We start from the raw sequence: 15,520 nt of genomic DNA on the forward strand, positions 1-15,520 counted from the left end.
TACCCTATCACTCGACCTAACAAAACTAACCCTCTTGGATCTACTACTGAACGGATCCTAGTCTCTGATCCAAATAAAATAACCAACTCTGGCACAATTCCTGATTCCATTAGTGACCACTTCCCAGCTTTCATTCAACGTAACTAACTTTTCTCCTCACCAGCACCAATACATTCTTACTCACAACTTTAGTAACTTTAACCCCACAACCTGCTCTAATATGCTTAAACAAATGGACTGGTAAATTCTAAAAACCCTCCCACTTGACAGTGCTACACACTACTTCAACTCTGTCTTCCTAGACACCCTAAATTCTGTAGCCCCACTAAGAAACAAAAGAATAAAAACTAATACAGCTCCTTGGCTATCCAATTATACTAAACAAATTATGCTTCAAAGAGACAAATTGTGGAAGCTTTACCAAAAAAATAACCTGCCAAATACCTTCCTTCAATATAAACAATTTCGTAACCATGTGAAACAGCTAATCACCAAGGATAAAAAATCCTACTATATTAGGCTCCAGTTTAATAACAACAAAAACCCTAAGCAATTCTGGAAATCTATTAATTCACTTCTCAATCCTGGCTCCAAGATTAATCCCTGTCCTAACCCTAGTAAATCAGACCTTGAAATCAGTTCAGATTTTAATTCATTTTTCATAGAAACAATATCAGACCTAACCAAGACATTGCCAACAACAACCTTCCAGTCTCTCACTCTTCCCCATCTAATTCCCCTAATAATCACTCCCTTATGTTCAACCTCAAACCTGTCTCTACTAACTTTATAAAAAAACTTCTATGCAAACTTAAACCTTGCTCTAATGCTCCTGACAATATTCCCTCCTCTTTCCTAAAATGTGCTGCTGATGGTATAGCTCTCCCAATCAGCATCATTATTAACAGATCTTTACAGGAATCATACATCCCCAAACTCTGACGCTCAGCTTATATTCTTCCTCTCCACAAAGGATGCAAAAACACCAATATTTCAAATGTCTGCCCTATTGCACGACTCTCACCAATCTCTAAAATCCTTGAAAAGTGCGTTCACCTCCAACTTATGTCTTTTCTAACCCAAAACAATCTTCTTACACCTACCCAACATGGCTTCCACCAAGGCCACAGCACCATAACTGCCCTACTGACTTTCCTAGAAACTGTCAATCAAGCCCGAGATTCTGGACACCTGGTCTCTACTGTATTGCTAGATTTGTCCAAAGCTTTTGATACTGTTTCCCACAAACACCTCCTCTCTCATCTCTCAAATCTTCATCTTTCACCAAGCACTTTACCCTGGTTCTCCAGCTACCTATCAGACAGATCACAGTCAGTCAAAAGGAAAAACTCCACCTCACCCTTCTTAGCTACTCCTACTGGTGTGCCTCAAGGATCTATCCTAAGGCCAATGCTTCTTAACATCATTATTAATATCTTTCACTCTGCAATTCCTGATGCCAAAATCATTCATAGATTCATAGATTCATAGATTAGTACTAAGCTAACTGCCCTTGTGAGCCATTTTAAGCCTAGCCAATTATTCCTTGTGAGACTCAAACCCTGCACCTTGTGTTTGCAAGGCAAACACCTTAACCATTAGGCCACCCTCCTAACCATAATATGCAGATGATTCCACCTTGGTCTGCTTTGCCTCTAACCTCTCTGAATTGCTCACTAAAACTCAAACTGCTTTTTCAACCACCGAAAATTGGATGCGCCAAAACCACCTCTCTCTCTCAATGCCAATAAATCTAAAATTTTACTGTTTCCCCCCAACAAAGACTCATTCCTATAACAAAGATACTTTCAGAGTCCTGAGTCAAACCAACTCACCTACAGAAGTGGTTCCATCCGCGAAACTACTCGGCATTACTATAGATGAATACCTTAAGTTCGACATCCACATTCTGCAAAATATTAAGAGAACCCACCAAAAACTTGGTATGCTATACAGGAATAATCACTTCCTCTCACACTCTACTAGGCACACTCTGGCCACTACCTATCCTCTGACCTCCTTACTATATGGAGCTCCTCTCCTTGCAAGCCTGTCCTCCTCTATCACCTCCAAACTAGAACACTGCTACAATAAAATCTCTAAATTTGCCACCAAATCCAAACATTCCACCCATCATTGCCGCAACCTCTGAATTGGCTAGAACTCCCAAACTACCTAAACTACCTCCAACTCACCACTGCTCATGGACTCATATTTCACCCTTCTAAATGTCCAGCTCTAGCTAATATCGTTCCCCCTTATACTCCTAATAGAACTCTCAGATCTGAATATCAAAACTTGATACCTATCCATAAGCCCAAATGTCCTGCTGGCCAACTCCTCCTCTCTTTCTCACTAGGTAAAAAATGGAATTCTCTCCCCTCCACTCTAAGAACTATACCAAACTCAGAAAACTTCAAAACCAGCTTTTCAAACACCTGTCCACTAAATGGAAATGTACCTGCCTCCACCCTACCTAAATTCTCCCAAATACTTGCCCAAAAAATGTTTTTGTTTCTTCTCTCCCAGGTTCCTAAGCTCTCTAAATCTCCTATAGCTTGTTTTTCTATGACTGTATCCAAGCTCTCTTCAATTCCTAGAGCTACCTAACCCTCATCACAACTGTGTAAATATTGTAAATAGTTTCATATTTTAAATGTGTTCTTGTAAATGTTTTATATTTCTACTTTAAAGATGTGTATGTGAAGTGTTTTTCCCACATACTATGCACTGAGTGCTCTCATAAATGAACCTGTATAACCCTTAAGATCATCTGCAATTATGTTTGTCTGACTATTGTGCAACACTGTATGTACCTTTGTTGCAATTTGTTTTAGATAATGTATCTTTACATTTCTGTATTACTATATCTGTACTGTATACTGTATTTGGAGCTTTTCTCCCCGAGCCTCCATTGAAAACGGGTCCCTTGGGCCCAGTGGACTTCCCCGGTAATCAAACTGGAAACAAATAAAATAAATAAATTGTGTCCTCTCCCCCTCCCCTTTACTGACATATTACATAACTATGGTTTATCTACATTAACTAGGAGATAACCATGAAGAATGTTGTCCTGAAAAACGTTCAACGCTCTTTGGATTTCTTAATTTCTTTGAATACTATGTGCAAAAAAACCCTCTCACTCATGTTAGCTGCCCACCACTGAAACCTGCTGAACATAATCTCCACAGTTTTTTGTTAGATGCTAAATAACTACTGGAGGAAGCAAAATCATCCCTTTGGGTTGTCTGACTGGGTCCATTAACCAAAGAAATTAATTTCATAGTGACTGGGGAAAAAGGCCTGCCTTGTGCCTTCATTCCCCCAATTATTTGTTGCTTTGTCCAGATTTCTTGCTCTAAGAGGTTGAGAAGTATGGTCTTGCATAAAGAAACCACAAGAAGAAATATAGATTGAGGCTTTTAGGTAATATTTTGCTGCAGTGAACTACTGTTGAGAAAAATATGTCATTACAGTTTGACTCTTCAGTTGTTTCATTTAAGGCAAACAGTCCTTTCACCCATTCAAAACATATTACAGTTCCTAGAAGTTGTGAAGGAAGTGTTAGGGATCAAGGACGATTGCTTATAACTCTATGATTTAAAATTGCTGCATCAAATAAACTGTAAGACTGATCTGATATAGTAAGACTTCCTGAGACAAGGCTACTGGCAAGCCATTGTCCAGGTATGGAAGGATGTTTTTTTTTTTCCTGAACTATGTAAACACTGGAAATAAACATCTGATAAATACTCTGTGGGGGGCTGTGGATACCCAGAATAACATAAATGAAAACAGGAAATGATAACACCTATCTGAGATTTGAAGTACTGTCATTGAGATGGCCTTACTGGTATATGCAGGTATGCATCCATGTCTCCATGTTCATTACTGCCATTTACAAAGAGCCTGTTTTCAATGCTATCATCACAAATTGCTTTCTGAGAATGTCTTAAGGTCTGTCCAATCTACTACTGATTTGAGACTAGTTGTCATTTCTGGAAACCTGAAAAAGCCTAGTAACTCTATCCTCTTTGACTGCAGGGTATCCACCATACAGTCTTCTTCATGACTGGCCAATTCATCAGTAGCAAAGCCTATAAAACTTCATATGATGGGGTCTGAAGATCTGGAGTTGATTTTGAGCTCTTTGGCAAGCTATCCATATGAGCAATCAATTCTCAACCACATAAATGGGTAACTGAAACAGCGATCAACAACACCCCCCCCCATAATACCAAAGTACACAGCAAAAGCAATCTGCACCATACCCCCTCAATTAAATATAAAATCATCCCCGATCACACAACCACAGACAAAGGGGATAGTCCCTTATAAGGGCAAATAGAATTACTATATGAACTGCAGTCTCACTATGACAGTATTAAATATGGTCAGGGAAAATGTAACATCTGTGTTTCAGGAGTGGAAATAGCACCCACAGAGAACTAATATAGTAGCTGTGTGTGATAACCATGTATGAAGAAACTCTGCTGTGTAACCTAAAGATGCTGCTTGTAAAAACAGTTTGCATGTAGCCGCTTATTGCATGTGGTTAATAATTTCCACGCTGAAACGTGAAAATGGAAAGTGCCTCCCAGGGGTAATAAGGCTGGGGAAGGAAGAAGCAGCAAAATGGAGTCAATACAAAGATGTCTGTTGATATTTCCATTTCCCTCTGAATCTGACAGATGGTGATTTTTATAATGTCTCCAGCCATAAAATTTCTAGATAGGCATGCTTTCCTAAAATATGGCAATTTATTTGTAAGATAGCTTCCGTGAAATTGAGGAGTGGTGGAATATGGTAAATCACCTCAGGAAATGATCTGGTCATGCACACTTTCTCCAAATCCACAATAATGTCAGAGATTGGCTGAGAACACTGCAAATCCTGAGTGACAGCGGTATCAAGTTAATTAATATTTCTCATCTTTAAGCCAAGTTTTAGTCCACAGTCAAATGTATATTCTCATAACTACTCTTGACATGACTGATTACAGGAAGTTAGGTGTTCACCGTATCAAACATGCATTTTAGAAGAGGATGCCTATTTCTGTCAGCTGCATTCCTGAGAATGATAACCTGGAGAAGTGTTCACTACTTCCTAGTTACAGTTAATGATGTGGACACAATGATAACCTGGAGAAGTGTTCACTACTTCCTAGCTGCAGTTAATGACGTGGACACAATGATAACCTGGAGAAGTGTTCACTACTTCCTAGTTGCAGTTAATGACGTGGACACAATGATAACCTGGAGAAGTGTTCACTACTTCCTAGTTGCAGTTAATGACGTGGACACAATGATAACCTGGAGAAGTGTTCACTACTTCCTAGTTGCAGTTAATGACGTGGACACAATGATAACCTGGAGAAGTGTTCACTACTTCCTAGTTGCAGTTAATGACGTGGACACAATGATAACCTGGAGAAGTGTTCACTACTTCCTAGTTGCAGTTAATGACGTGGACACAATGATAACCTGGAGAAGTGTTCACTACTTCCTAGTTGCAGTTAATGACGTGGACACAATGATAACCTGGAGAAGTGTTCACTACTTCCTAGTTGCAGCTAAGGATGTGGACACATATTGTGTCAACCACAGCATTAAATTTTACCAGTTATGATTACCGTTTGACTATCAAAATTTCTGTGTATAATCCTTGTATCCAGGAGAGGATGGAAAAATGATATGCAACCATGTGGGCCATACAATTAACTGTTGTTATGGCTATACTACCTAGCATACATACTTTCCTGACATACGTGTCACAACCTCAACTCTATATTAAAAGCCAAAGGAGCCAGATAGACTGTCTTCCTAGAATGCAATGTTGGAAAGAGAAGAGTAGAAAAATCTACTTTTTGATTACTATAAAGATTCCGTCTATCTGTTGGTGCCCTAATGAATCTAGCTGTTCTTTTGGGGGTTGATGTCTGCCCCGTGTTAGTCTATATGACATCCTAAAATATATGAAACAGAGGAAGGACATTCCAAAAGACTGTGGCAGACCCGTTTTCTCATTGCTTTTTTACTTGGATAAGTTCCCTGCAGGTCAACCAAAATACTCTCCTGCAAAACAGATTAAGCTCAGTAAATGTGCTGTCCTCAGCAACCAGGGGGGAATTATAGGGTTGTGAGGATATAACCTGATGGCAAAGTCTGGATATAATGAGGATTTAACATGTTCAACATAAAATTCCTTCTCTTCTTCACAGCATAAAAAAGAGGGACTGATTTTATATTTTTAATCCTCAAGGACTTTCACTGATACCACTGAAGGTTTGCATCTTTCAAAATAAAATGGAAGGATACTGATGCAGGCCGGAGACCAAGATATGTCTCTTCTGCTGCACCAGAGTTTTTTGCACAATTCTGAAATATTCACTGGCAAAGAATCTGCAGGTGAAAGCAAAAATGCAAATATTGGCATACTTACAGATGGGTCTGCTGAGGATAAGTCTCTTTAACACTAGCTAGACTTTAGGATTTCCCATTATTGTGCATTCAGGTCCTGCCGTTTCATGAACACAAAAAATTTATTTTGGAAGGCTGAAATGAAGGTACTGATGCGGGTGCTGTTTTATTTTTAACAGTGAAAAGCCCTGAAATTAAACAAAAATTATTCATTTTTCCTTGTGTACTTCTGTGACAGGTTGAGAACTGTCACAGAGGTCACATTCTCCCTTCTTTCAAGCTGGTAGAGGGCTTGATTTTTTACTAGTCTATGCAACTGATTTTTTTGATTTCCCAGTTTTCCTCACATTTTTCAATTTTCTGCTTTTTCTCCTCTCCTCTTTCAGTACTTCTCTCACGCTATAAATTCTCCTTTTTTGAATCTTTTTCAAGACTATAAGGACTTTTCAGTTAAAAATGGAGAAAGTGCCTTTAACTCTCTTCATCTAATATTCCAATTAAATTTCAAACAAATGCTACAAAAGACTAGTTTATTCTCAAACCTTAAGCAAAACAAACACTGAGTGTGGTATTCTTCAGGTACAACAAAAGCATACCTGGTGATGCATTAATAGGGAACAGACGCAACTCTATTTCACTTGAAGTGTATAACATGGATTTCGTACAATTATCTAACATTTCCACTGAAAACTAACTGGTAAATCTAAGTGTGTCTGAGCTGCTACACAGCTAAAATCATCTGAAGTGAAACACAGGGTCAGCAATTCTCAGAGGATGACAGGAACTAAAGAGAGTGCATAACAATGCAGACTAGGCACTGCAGTCTTGCACAACTTCCATTTCTGCCTTTGAAGGTGTGAAACCAGAGCTGCTGCACACAGGAAAAAGCACACAACTTGGAAAATCTGGCAGGGATACAGGAAACAGAATGTGGGCAAACTCAAATATTACAAATTGTTGGTAGCTCAGGTGGATGTAAAATATTCCATGGCACCTGGAGTTAGCTCCCCAAAGCCCTGGACAAATTTCCCTTAGTAGTATAAATACCACCACAGGTCTATCCTGAAAAGAGGCCCACTCATTCCCATACAAGTGAGAGCCCCATGGCCCACTCATTCCCCTACAGGTGAGTGCCCTATGGTCCACTCATTCCCCTAGAGGTGAAAGCTCTATGGCCCACTCACTGCTCTACAGACAAGAGTCCTACACTCTACTCATTCCCCTAGGAGCGAGGGTCTTATAGCCCACTTATTTCTCCAGAGGAAGAAGCATGGGTGGTGCTGTTACCCATACTAGAGACTAGGATTTTCTTTTTTATGAGCTCTAACATCTGACATGACAGTGACTTTGCTCACAGATATGTGCTTATGTCAGGAGACAAATACATGTGTCCACATATGCAGTATCAAGTCTGTGGTACTATGTGCAGCTACAGCAGGTAAGGGTCATAGTCCCTCCCTGGACCGACCATTCTCCCCTAAGGTTGTTGGACTGGTGTTTGCTGTTCCATTCTTCCCTGCCCAGTGTCAGCTATGCCACTCCATAGACTGCTACTTGACAGGTTATTTGATACTAATTCAGGTCTTCATCCTTCCAAGCCATGAAGCTAGCTGAACGCTGTACACCTTAATGTTACATATTTTACACAGAGTCTAGTATAATCTCCACAGCATTAAAATAAGCCCATTCCACAGATGGCTTTGTTAAATCATTATTTTTACAAAACGCAACAAACCCAAATCAGGTATTGAAACTGATTTTATAATGTTTCTCCCTCTTCACAGGTACAAAAACATGTATTTCTATGGGATTGCTACCTAAAGAATCAGAATCTATTAAGTTATTGCAATAAATCTGCAGCAGCAGCATGACTACCACCTTTTTCAAATGCTCAGGATGGGACACATGATGGAAATGTGAGATTTTTTCAGGACAAATCATACCCATAATCAGTGCAAAGAACCAGACTTTATTTTTATGCCGCAAAAGAAATGCACACTTGCAGACTGAGTTGTTTCTTTTGGTTCACATAATACTAAGATGCACTTTACGTACAAAATAAATCTGTTCATGCATCTGTTACTGGAAACTTAGAAAATATGTTTTGTCATGAAATTTAAGGACATTTGTCATTTTTCACATTTTTCACATTTTCACAGGAAACAGCCAAAATATGGAATCCTACCTAAACATGGTCAGATGGTAACCCTAAGCAGCAGAAATGTCTCCCACAAACATAGGACTCACAACATTTTTGTCACTAGTAAAGGACACTGTAGTTTGTCATGCATCTGTGATTTTCTGGGCTTTTGTAAAAATTTAGGAGAGAGTCTGTATTGCAGGGTTACTCAAGGATCGCTGGACGCCTCCATTTTTTTCAGCCTCCAAGCTCCAGATACAGCTGCCTCTAAATCACTTTCATTTACCTTCATTGTCTCTGCACACTAGAGACTTTGCCTCGTCAGCACCTCTCTGCAGCACTTCAACATTTGTCTCTCTGCTGTCAGTCCCAGCCATGACCACTTCCATCTGAGCTCACTACCTAGATGTCTCTGTGTTAGTGTAGTCTATGATAACTAGGTTAAACTTACAGGCTTTCAGCAGTATGACAGCGCAATTTCAAAATGAGCAGACACTTCTCATAGCAACTCCACATCCTCTCACTGCACCAAATCAGTGTCTATTTTCATAATCAATGCCTCCAAACTAACAATGCATTTGGTGCCTATTTATCCTCCTCAACTTAGCTGTAGATCTCCACTAACTCAAAGGAGAAGATGAATTCCCACCTCCCTTCCATGACCTGGTCAAATGTCTCAAAGTCTGTACAAATACCATCTCAAAACAGACCAAAGCCCTACTGGAAACAGCTTCCTAAAGAAAGTAACACAAAGAATAACACAAACAAATAAAAGTAAAATTGTGTGTCCCTAAAAGACAGCTGATGTCAAATCACTCCTTTTTAAAATAAGGGGCTAAGGTATCAAATAAATGAGGTATAAAACATTTTCAGAAGTTCAGGCACTTCCCATATGCATCATAAACACTGACAGGAGGGACATCTGTAACTGTACTTAAGAAAATGAATTTCTTAACAAACAACAGTACATCAAGCAGTCAACCAAGAAAAGGTCACACAGCCTACTCCAACTTACAAATATGCTCCTTAAATGCACACTAAATGAGTATTTTAATTAAAACAAAACCTTTAAATCATGCAAGTAAAATCAGCCATTCCACAGTATGACTTTCCTGAAAATTACTGCATATTGCATGCGTACGTAAGAGAATTTGTATGGGTGCTTAGTGCTTCCTGATTCATCTAACTCATTTATTTATTACTCTAAGTCCATGCAGTACTGTTTTTCATAACACAGAATGACAGATTTAAAACAACAACCCCTTTCATTTTCCTTAATATGAAATAATATCTGAATATGAAAATGCAGTACTAATTTACAAAACAATAATCTGGTAAAGAGGAAACATATTACTAACCCTCATGATAAACTGACCAAAGTACATTATACCATCTCTGCATTAATAAAGTTTTTATACTGTAATGCATCATTTCTAGTACTCTGAAAGACATTTAAGGAATAGGAGTAGAAGGAGAGAACTAATATGTTTTTCATCAGAGTTTTCTGAAACAGCCAAAGGATACTGATCAGTCTGAGGTCTTCGAAAATTTTCTGGAAGATTGGCTTCATAAATTTGTCTGGCCTTTGTATTTCCCATTTCTTGCATACACTAAAAAAGGAAGAAAACAATCAGCAGGTAAGTTATTCTTTGTTTGTTACGGTGTGGAAAGCACTACAGTTTTTCAAATTATAAAGCACATTTGGTCACTTTCAGTAGCATTAGAGCTTCAAAAGCAGTCTCTCTCCAACCACTAACGTGAATGAAATCCATCACCTGCGGAAGTCAGCACACTTTCAGAACATGGATCACCAAAAGCAGCTTATACTCCTGTGCCTTTGTATACTTCAAGTTAAGAGATGCTAGTCACCAACTAATTAACATAAGTAAAACATTTCACTGTACTATTTCTTCAGGAGTTCCTGAATGTGGACAAGATGGACAACATAAAAGCAGCTTAGGATAGATAGGCTACTGTCCAAAAAAAGTAGAGTTGTGTAAAATCTTTCCATAACAGTAGATGTCCTTCTCTTCATTGTTGCGGTATTATTGACTAAAGGGATCCCCTGCCTAGGGAAGCCCAATGTCCAGCCAGTATATCAAAGCCTTAGGTTTTCCAGGATGTCGTATGTCACACTTATGCTCCCCACTCATGGTGTAGGACATAAAGATGACATATGGACGTACATACCTGAGAATTGAAAAGCCCCAGGAGGAAAAACAGTCCAAGGAGAGGAGGAGGAGGAGGAACATGTGCATTCAGAAGAAAAAAAGAAGAAAAAGAAGAGCAAAAGGGGGAGAAGGGAGGGAGGGAGCAATACTGCAACAGTGAAGAGAAGGACATCTTCTGCTATGGTAAGATTTTACACAACTGTACTATGTCCTTTTCTGTTGCAGTATCCTTTACTAAAGGGAGAGTAAAACAGCTAAAGAAGAAACGTAGGAGGATGGAGGCCCAGCACAGCCCTCAAGAAACCCATGCTGGGTAGTACTGGAAAGCCAGTCCTTGCTCTGGAAACAACATCCAATTTGTAATGTTTAGTACAGGAATGGACAGAAGTCCAAGTAGCAGCCTCAAGGACGGAATTGGTGTCCAGTCTTTTGAAAAAAGCACCAGAGGAAGCCACAGCCCTGACAGAATTAGCCTTTACAGAGGCAGAAAGACTTTTCTCATGAAAGGAGTAACAAAAGGAAATGGTCTTAGATATCCAAGAGGAAATGGTTTGCTTAGAAACAGCCAAACTTAGAGATCTAGAATGAAAAGAAATAAAAAGCTGCTTAGACTTTCAAATAGCCTTAGTCTTGTCTAAATAATACCTGAGCTGTCTGTGCAAATTCAAGGTGTGAAGAACCTTCTGACTAGCAAACCGCGGAGATGGAAAATGCTGGCAAATTAATTTAATAAATCATCCAAAACACCAACACAAACTATTTAAAAACAAAAAAACATATTGGTGAATGGAAAAACTCCTTCAATATTTATTGTAAAGAGCTTTTCATTTGGATAAAAGACCAAACTTCATCAGACAATTTGAATAAAATATGTTTTGCCATTCAAAATTATGATAATAAAAATATTATACATATATATATATATATATATATATATATATATATATATATATATATATATATATTTGCTCTGTGTGTGTGTGTGTGTGTGTATACACACACACACACACACATATATATATATATATATATACATACATTGTGTGTGTGTGTGTGTGTGTGTGTGTGTGTATATATATATATATATATATATATATATATATATATACACACACACACACACACACGTATATATATATATATATATATATATATATATATATATATATATATATACACATATACATGTGTAAGAATAGAGAGCAAGAGAGATAAATATATGCTACCAGTACTATTATATGACATACATACTGATAACATCCTTATAGGTTCATAGATTAGTACTAGGCTAACTGCCCCTGCAAGCCATTTTAAGCCTTGCCATTTATCTCCTGTGAGACTCAAACCCTGTACCTTGTGTTTGTAAGGCAAACACCTTAACCATTAGGCCACCCTCCCAACCCTGTATTTATTATAGTGCTCTCCAAAGATCACGCTACTGAGTAAATATTGCGTTTTCACCTCTCACATCCTTCAAGTATCCTCAAGTATCCTCCACAGCCTGAGGGTACTGCACTCAATGACAGGTCTGATGAATGCCAAATACAGTGGAGCAATGACTTCTTTGGACTTAGATGCCATACCTTTGTTTATAAGTTTTGCAATATAGAATCATTTCCTTACCACTTTAGACACATGACAGTCAAAGTCTACATTACTATCTATGTGTGTCCCTAAGTCCCTGACTACTGGGTCAACTCTAAGGGGTGTGTTGTCAATATGATAGTTACCAGGGCTGGATGACTTCCCACAGGATACTATTATGCATTTCTTGATATTTCGTTTTAGTCGATGGCTCTGACACCAGTAGTTTGTCTGCATCAGCCCCACCTGGTGAACATTTGTGTCAGTGTGAGATTCAATGACAGCTCCTAATTTGCAATCATCTGCAACTGTAGTCATCCAGAGACCTCTGACATTGTCCTTGACTTCTGAGAAGTAAATGCCAAAAAGGAGCAGTCCAAGGAATGATCCCTGAGGGACTCCATTTGTGACTGGCCTCTTTGCAAAGGTGGACTTCCCAATTCTAACTTATTGGGTCTCATTTGGGTTTGCACCTAACCTCTTGAGTTTGTCAACAATGCCTGAATGGGGTATTGTGTCAAATGCCTTGGCCAGGTCAAGGTAGGCAGTGTGAACAATTTTGCCCTCAACCATTGCTTCGGTGACCTTCTCCACCAGGTTGAGTAGGCATGATCATCTGCCCTTGATGAATCCAAACTGGGTTGGGACAGTGTCTGGAGGTTTACTATATCTCTATTGATCATCTCCATGATAGTTCTTTCCATGGCTTTACATATACGACTAGTGAGTGGGTCTGTAGATGGCTCACCTTTGTGCAGAGGGATGAATGCCTTTCTCCATTCATGAGGCAAATAGCCTGTTTGGAGGCTACACTTAAACAGAAATTCCAGAGGCCCTGACAGGTCTTGTTTCATGCTATTTAGAAGGCATCCTGGGATATTGTCTGAGCCCACTAATGCGGTGTTCTTGGTCTTACAGAGAGCATTAAGGACCTGTTCCCTAGTGATAGTAGGGGGAGTTATATTTGATGATATTTCCTGAGAGAAGGTTGAGGGGGACAGAGGGGTAAAGCTGGAGCTGAACTTATCAGCCAGGAGGATTGCTATGTCTTCTGGCTCAGTATAGGTGGCTCCGTTTACTATCAGCTCTGCACACAATTGTGTATTGCCTTTAAGGTTGTGGACATAGCTTAAGAATGCTTTGTGGTTGTCCTTGGCCTGGGAGGCCAAACGTAGCTTAAATTTGGCTTTGGTAGACTTTATTTGTCCTCTGAGTTGTTTTTTTAGTTTGATGAGAGTGAGGATTTATCCTGCTGGGTGCTGCATCTCCTAATTTTTGCCATGATTTTCCTCCTGTTATACAGCCTATTGATTTTATGATTCCACCACGGTGGCTTGCTTTTTGAGTTAGTTCTGTACTTTTTCTTGGTCGGTACATCTGCCTCTACCTCTATGCAGCTATTAACATGCTTGTACAGGGTTTCTGTGAACACTTCTGCATAAGCAGCAGTGTTCTCAGGGTTTATAGGGACTTGAAATTTTGTCAGATTCTCACTTAATAGCAGGAGGTTAGCCTTAGGATAGCTCCTGAATATTCCAGGTTTAGCTGGGGGTCCATGTTTTATTTTTACTTCAAAGGGGACCATTTTGTGGTCTGACCTTACCAGGGAAAGCATTACAGTAGGGAGTGTGCAGCACTCTCCCATATTAGTGAAAACCAGATTTGGTATGTTTGCAACCCTGTTTGGTGTACTGACTATCTGGTCCAGGGAGTTTCTGTTTACAAAATCCAGGAATCTCTGTGCATGTATGTTTGGTGCTGTATAGGATTCTCATAGTGGGGTAATTAAAGTCACCCATGAATATGGTACTGGGTTGGTTGGTTAGTGTTTCTAATAAGTTTAAATACATGGTATGAGTTTCTGGGGTCATAGAGGGGGACCTATAGCTTGCAAGGAAGTGGTATTGGATTTTGCCTATGGTGATTTGAACATGGAGCAGCTCAAGTGCATTGTCCTGTTTGATCAGCCTTGAAGTATATTTATCTTTGATGTAAATAGAGACACCTCCACCTTTAGTCCCTGCCTGTGAAGTAGCTGGCCTAAATGTGTGGAAGGCATTATAACCTAGCACTGTTGGTGTGCTCTCCGTGGCTTTAAACCATGTCTCAGTGACCACACAGACATCAGCATTCTCTAGGGTAAAGAGAGCTTCTAGGGAGTGGATTTTTTTTTGTTTAGATTCCTAGCATTGAGCAGTAATACTTTTAGATTTTCTTGGTTTTGATTTACTATGTCAGAAGTACTTTCAGTATGGCATAGCCTAAAAAAGGCACTATGGGAGAAAACAATGTTTTAGCTAATAATCGAAAGCCTAGAGGGGAGAGGTGCAGACAATCCCTGGCAAAGCAGCATAGTATGTTGCTCATCTCCTTCCATGCTGACAAATATTGCACACCCTTAGAATAACACCAAAAACTAAGCTAATTATTAAAGTAAATCATATAGGTTCATAGGTTCATGGGTAGGTACTAGGCTATTGGCCCTAGGGCCTACACAAGCCTAGCCAAAAAGGTACCCTGGCTTTCGTCACCCAAGAAAATTATTTTCCTGTGCCCCTGTCGAGCAGAGCTACAGAGGTAACCCCCAGGGTGAATTTCCTATTTCCCATCCAATTATCAAGATTTTTCTTGAAGAGTGCTAATGAGGAGCTTTGTTTGATATAAATAGGTAGTTTGTTCCAGAGTATGGGAAGTCTCTGGGACAGGAATCTATCCCTCCAGCATGTTCTGTTTATTGTGGTGACAAGGTTGAGGTCCCTACAGCGTGTAGCTCGGAGGAATTGGGATTTCTTTAAGTGGAGCATGTCCAACAGCTCTGGGTTTGACATAGCTTTGTATGTTAGACAGACATTGCCTCTGAGTAGGCAATATATGATGAAGTAAAGCTGGAGTTGTTTGTGAATGTCTGCATAGGGCATCTGTTTGGGGCCGGTAATACTCTTTGTGAGGTATTTCTGCGGCCTTTCCAGCTGTTGTAGATGTCTTGTGAGGTACATACCAAAAGGGGCGTTGTACTCTATAATGGGTCTGAGTGACGAGTAGAGGGGAACAATGACCTCTTTTTTTCGTGGATGAGAAGCCTTTTGTGATGAGGTGTGCCTTGTAGAAGGATTTCCTGACTACTGTGGCGATGTGATTATCAAAGGAGAGACTACTGTCCACCTGTTTCCAAAGGTCTCTCATCACACTTTCGGTGTTAAGTAGAC

The 15,520-nt window shown here is 39.5% G+C and overlaps 1 protein-coding gene across 1 annotated transcript in view; it reads right to left on the bottom strand.

The window, feature by feature from the left end:
- Window positions 1-15,520, bottom strand: part of SMAP1 (small ArfGAP 1) — a 3,101,511-nt gene that overhangs the window by 2,544,044 nt on the left and 541,947 nt on the right. The window contains exon 3 of the mRNA XM_044063898.1: window positions 10,084-10,169. Coding sequence (XP_043919833.1) covers window positions 10,084-10,169 — 86 coding nt within the window. The remainder of the gene's footprint in view (window positions 1-10,083; window positions 10,170-15,520) is intronic.

This window comes from Protopterus annectens, chromosome 2.part2, assembly GCF_019279795.1.
Source record: "Protopterus annectens isolate FY-2018-M chromosome 2.part2, PAN1.0, whole genome shotgun sequence".
NCBI lineage: Eukaryota > Metazoa > Chordata > Ceratodontiformes > Protopteridae > Protopterus > Protopterus annectens.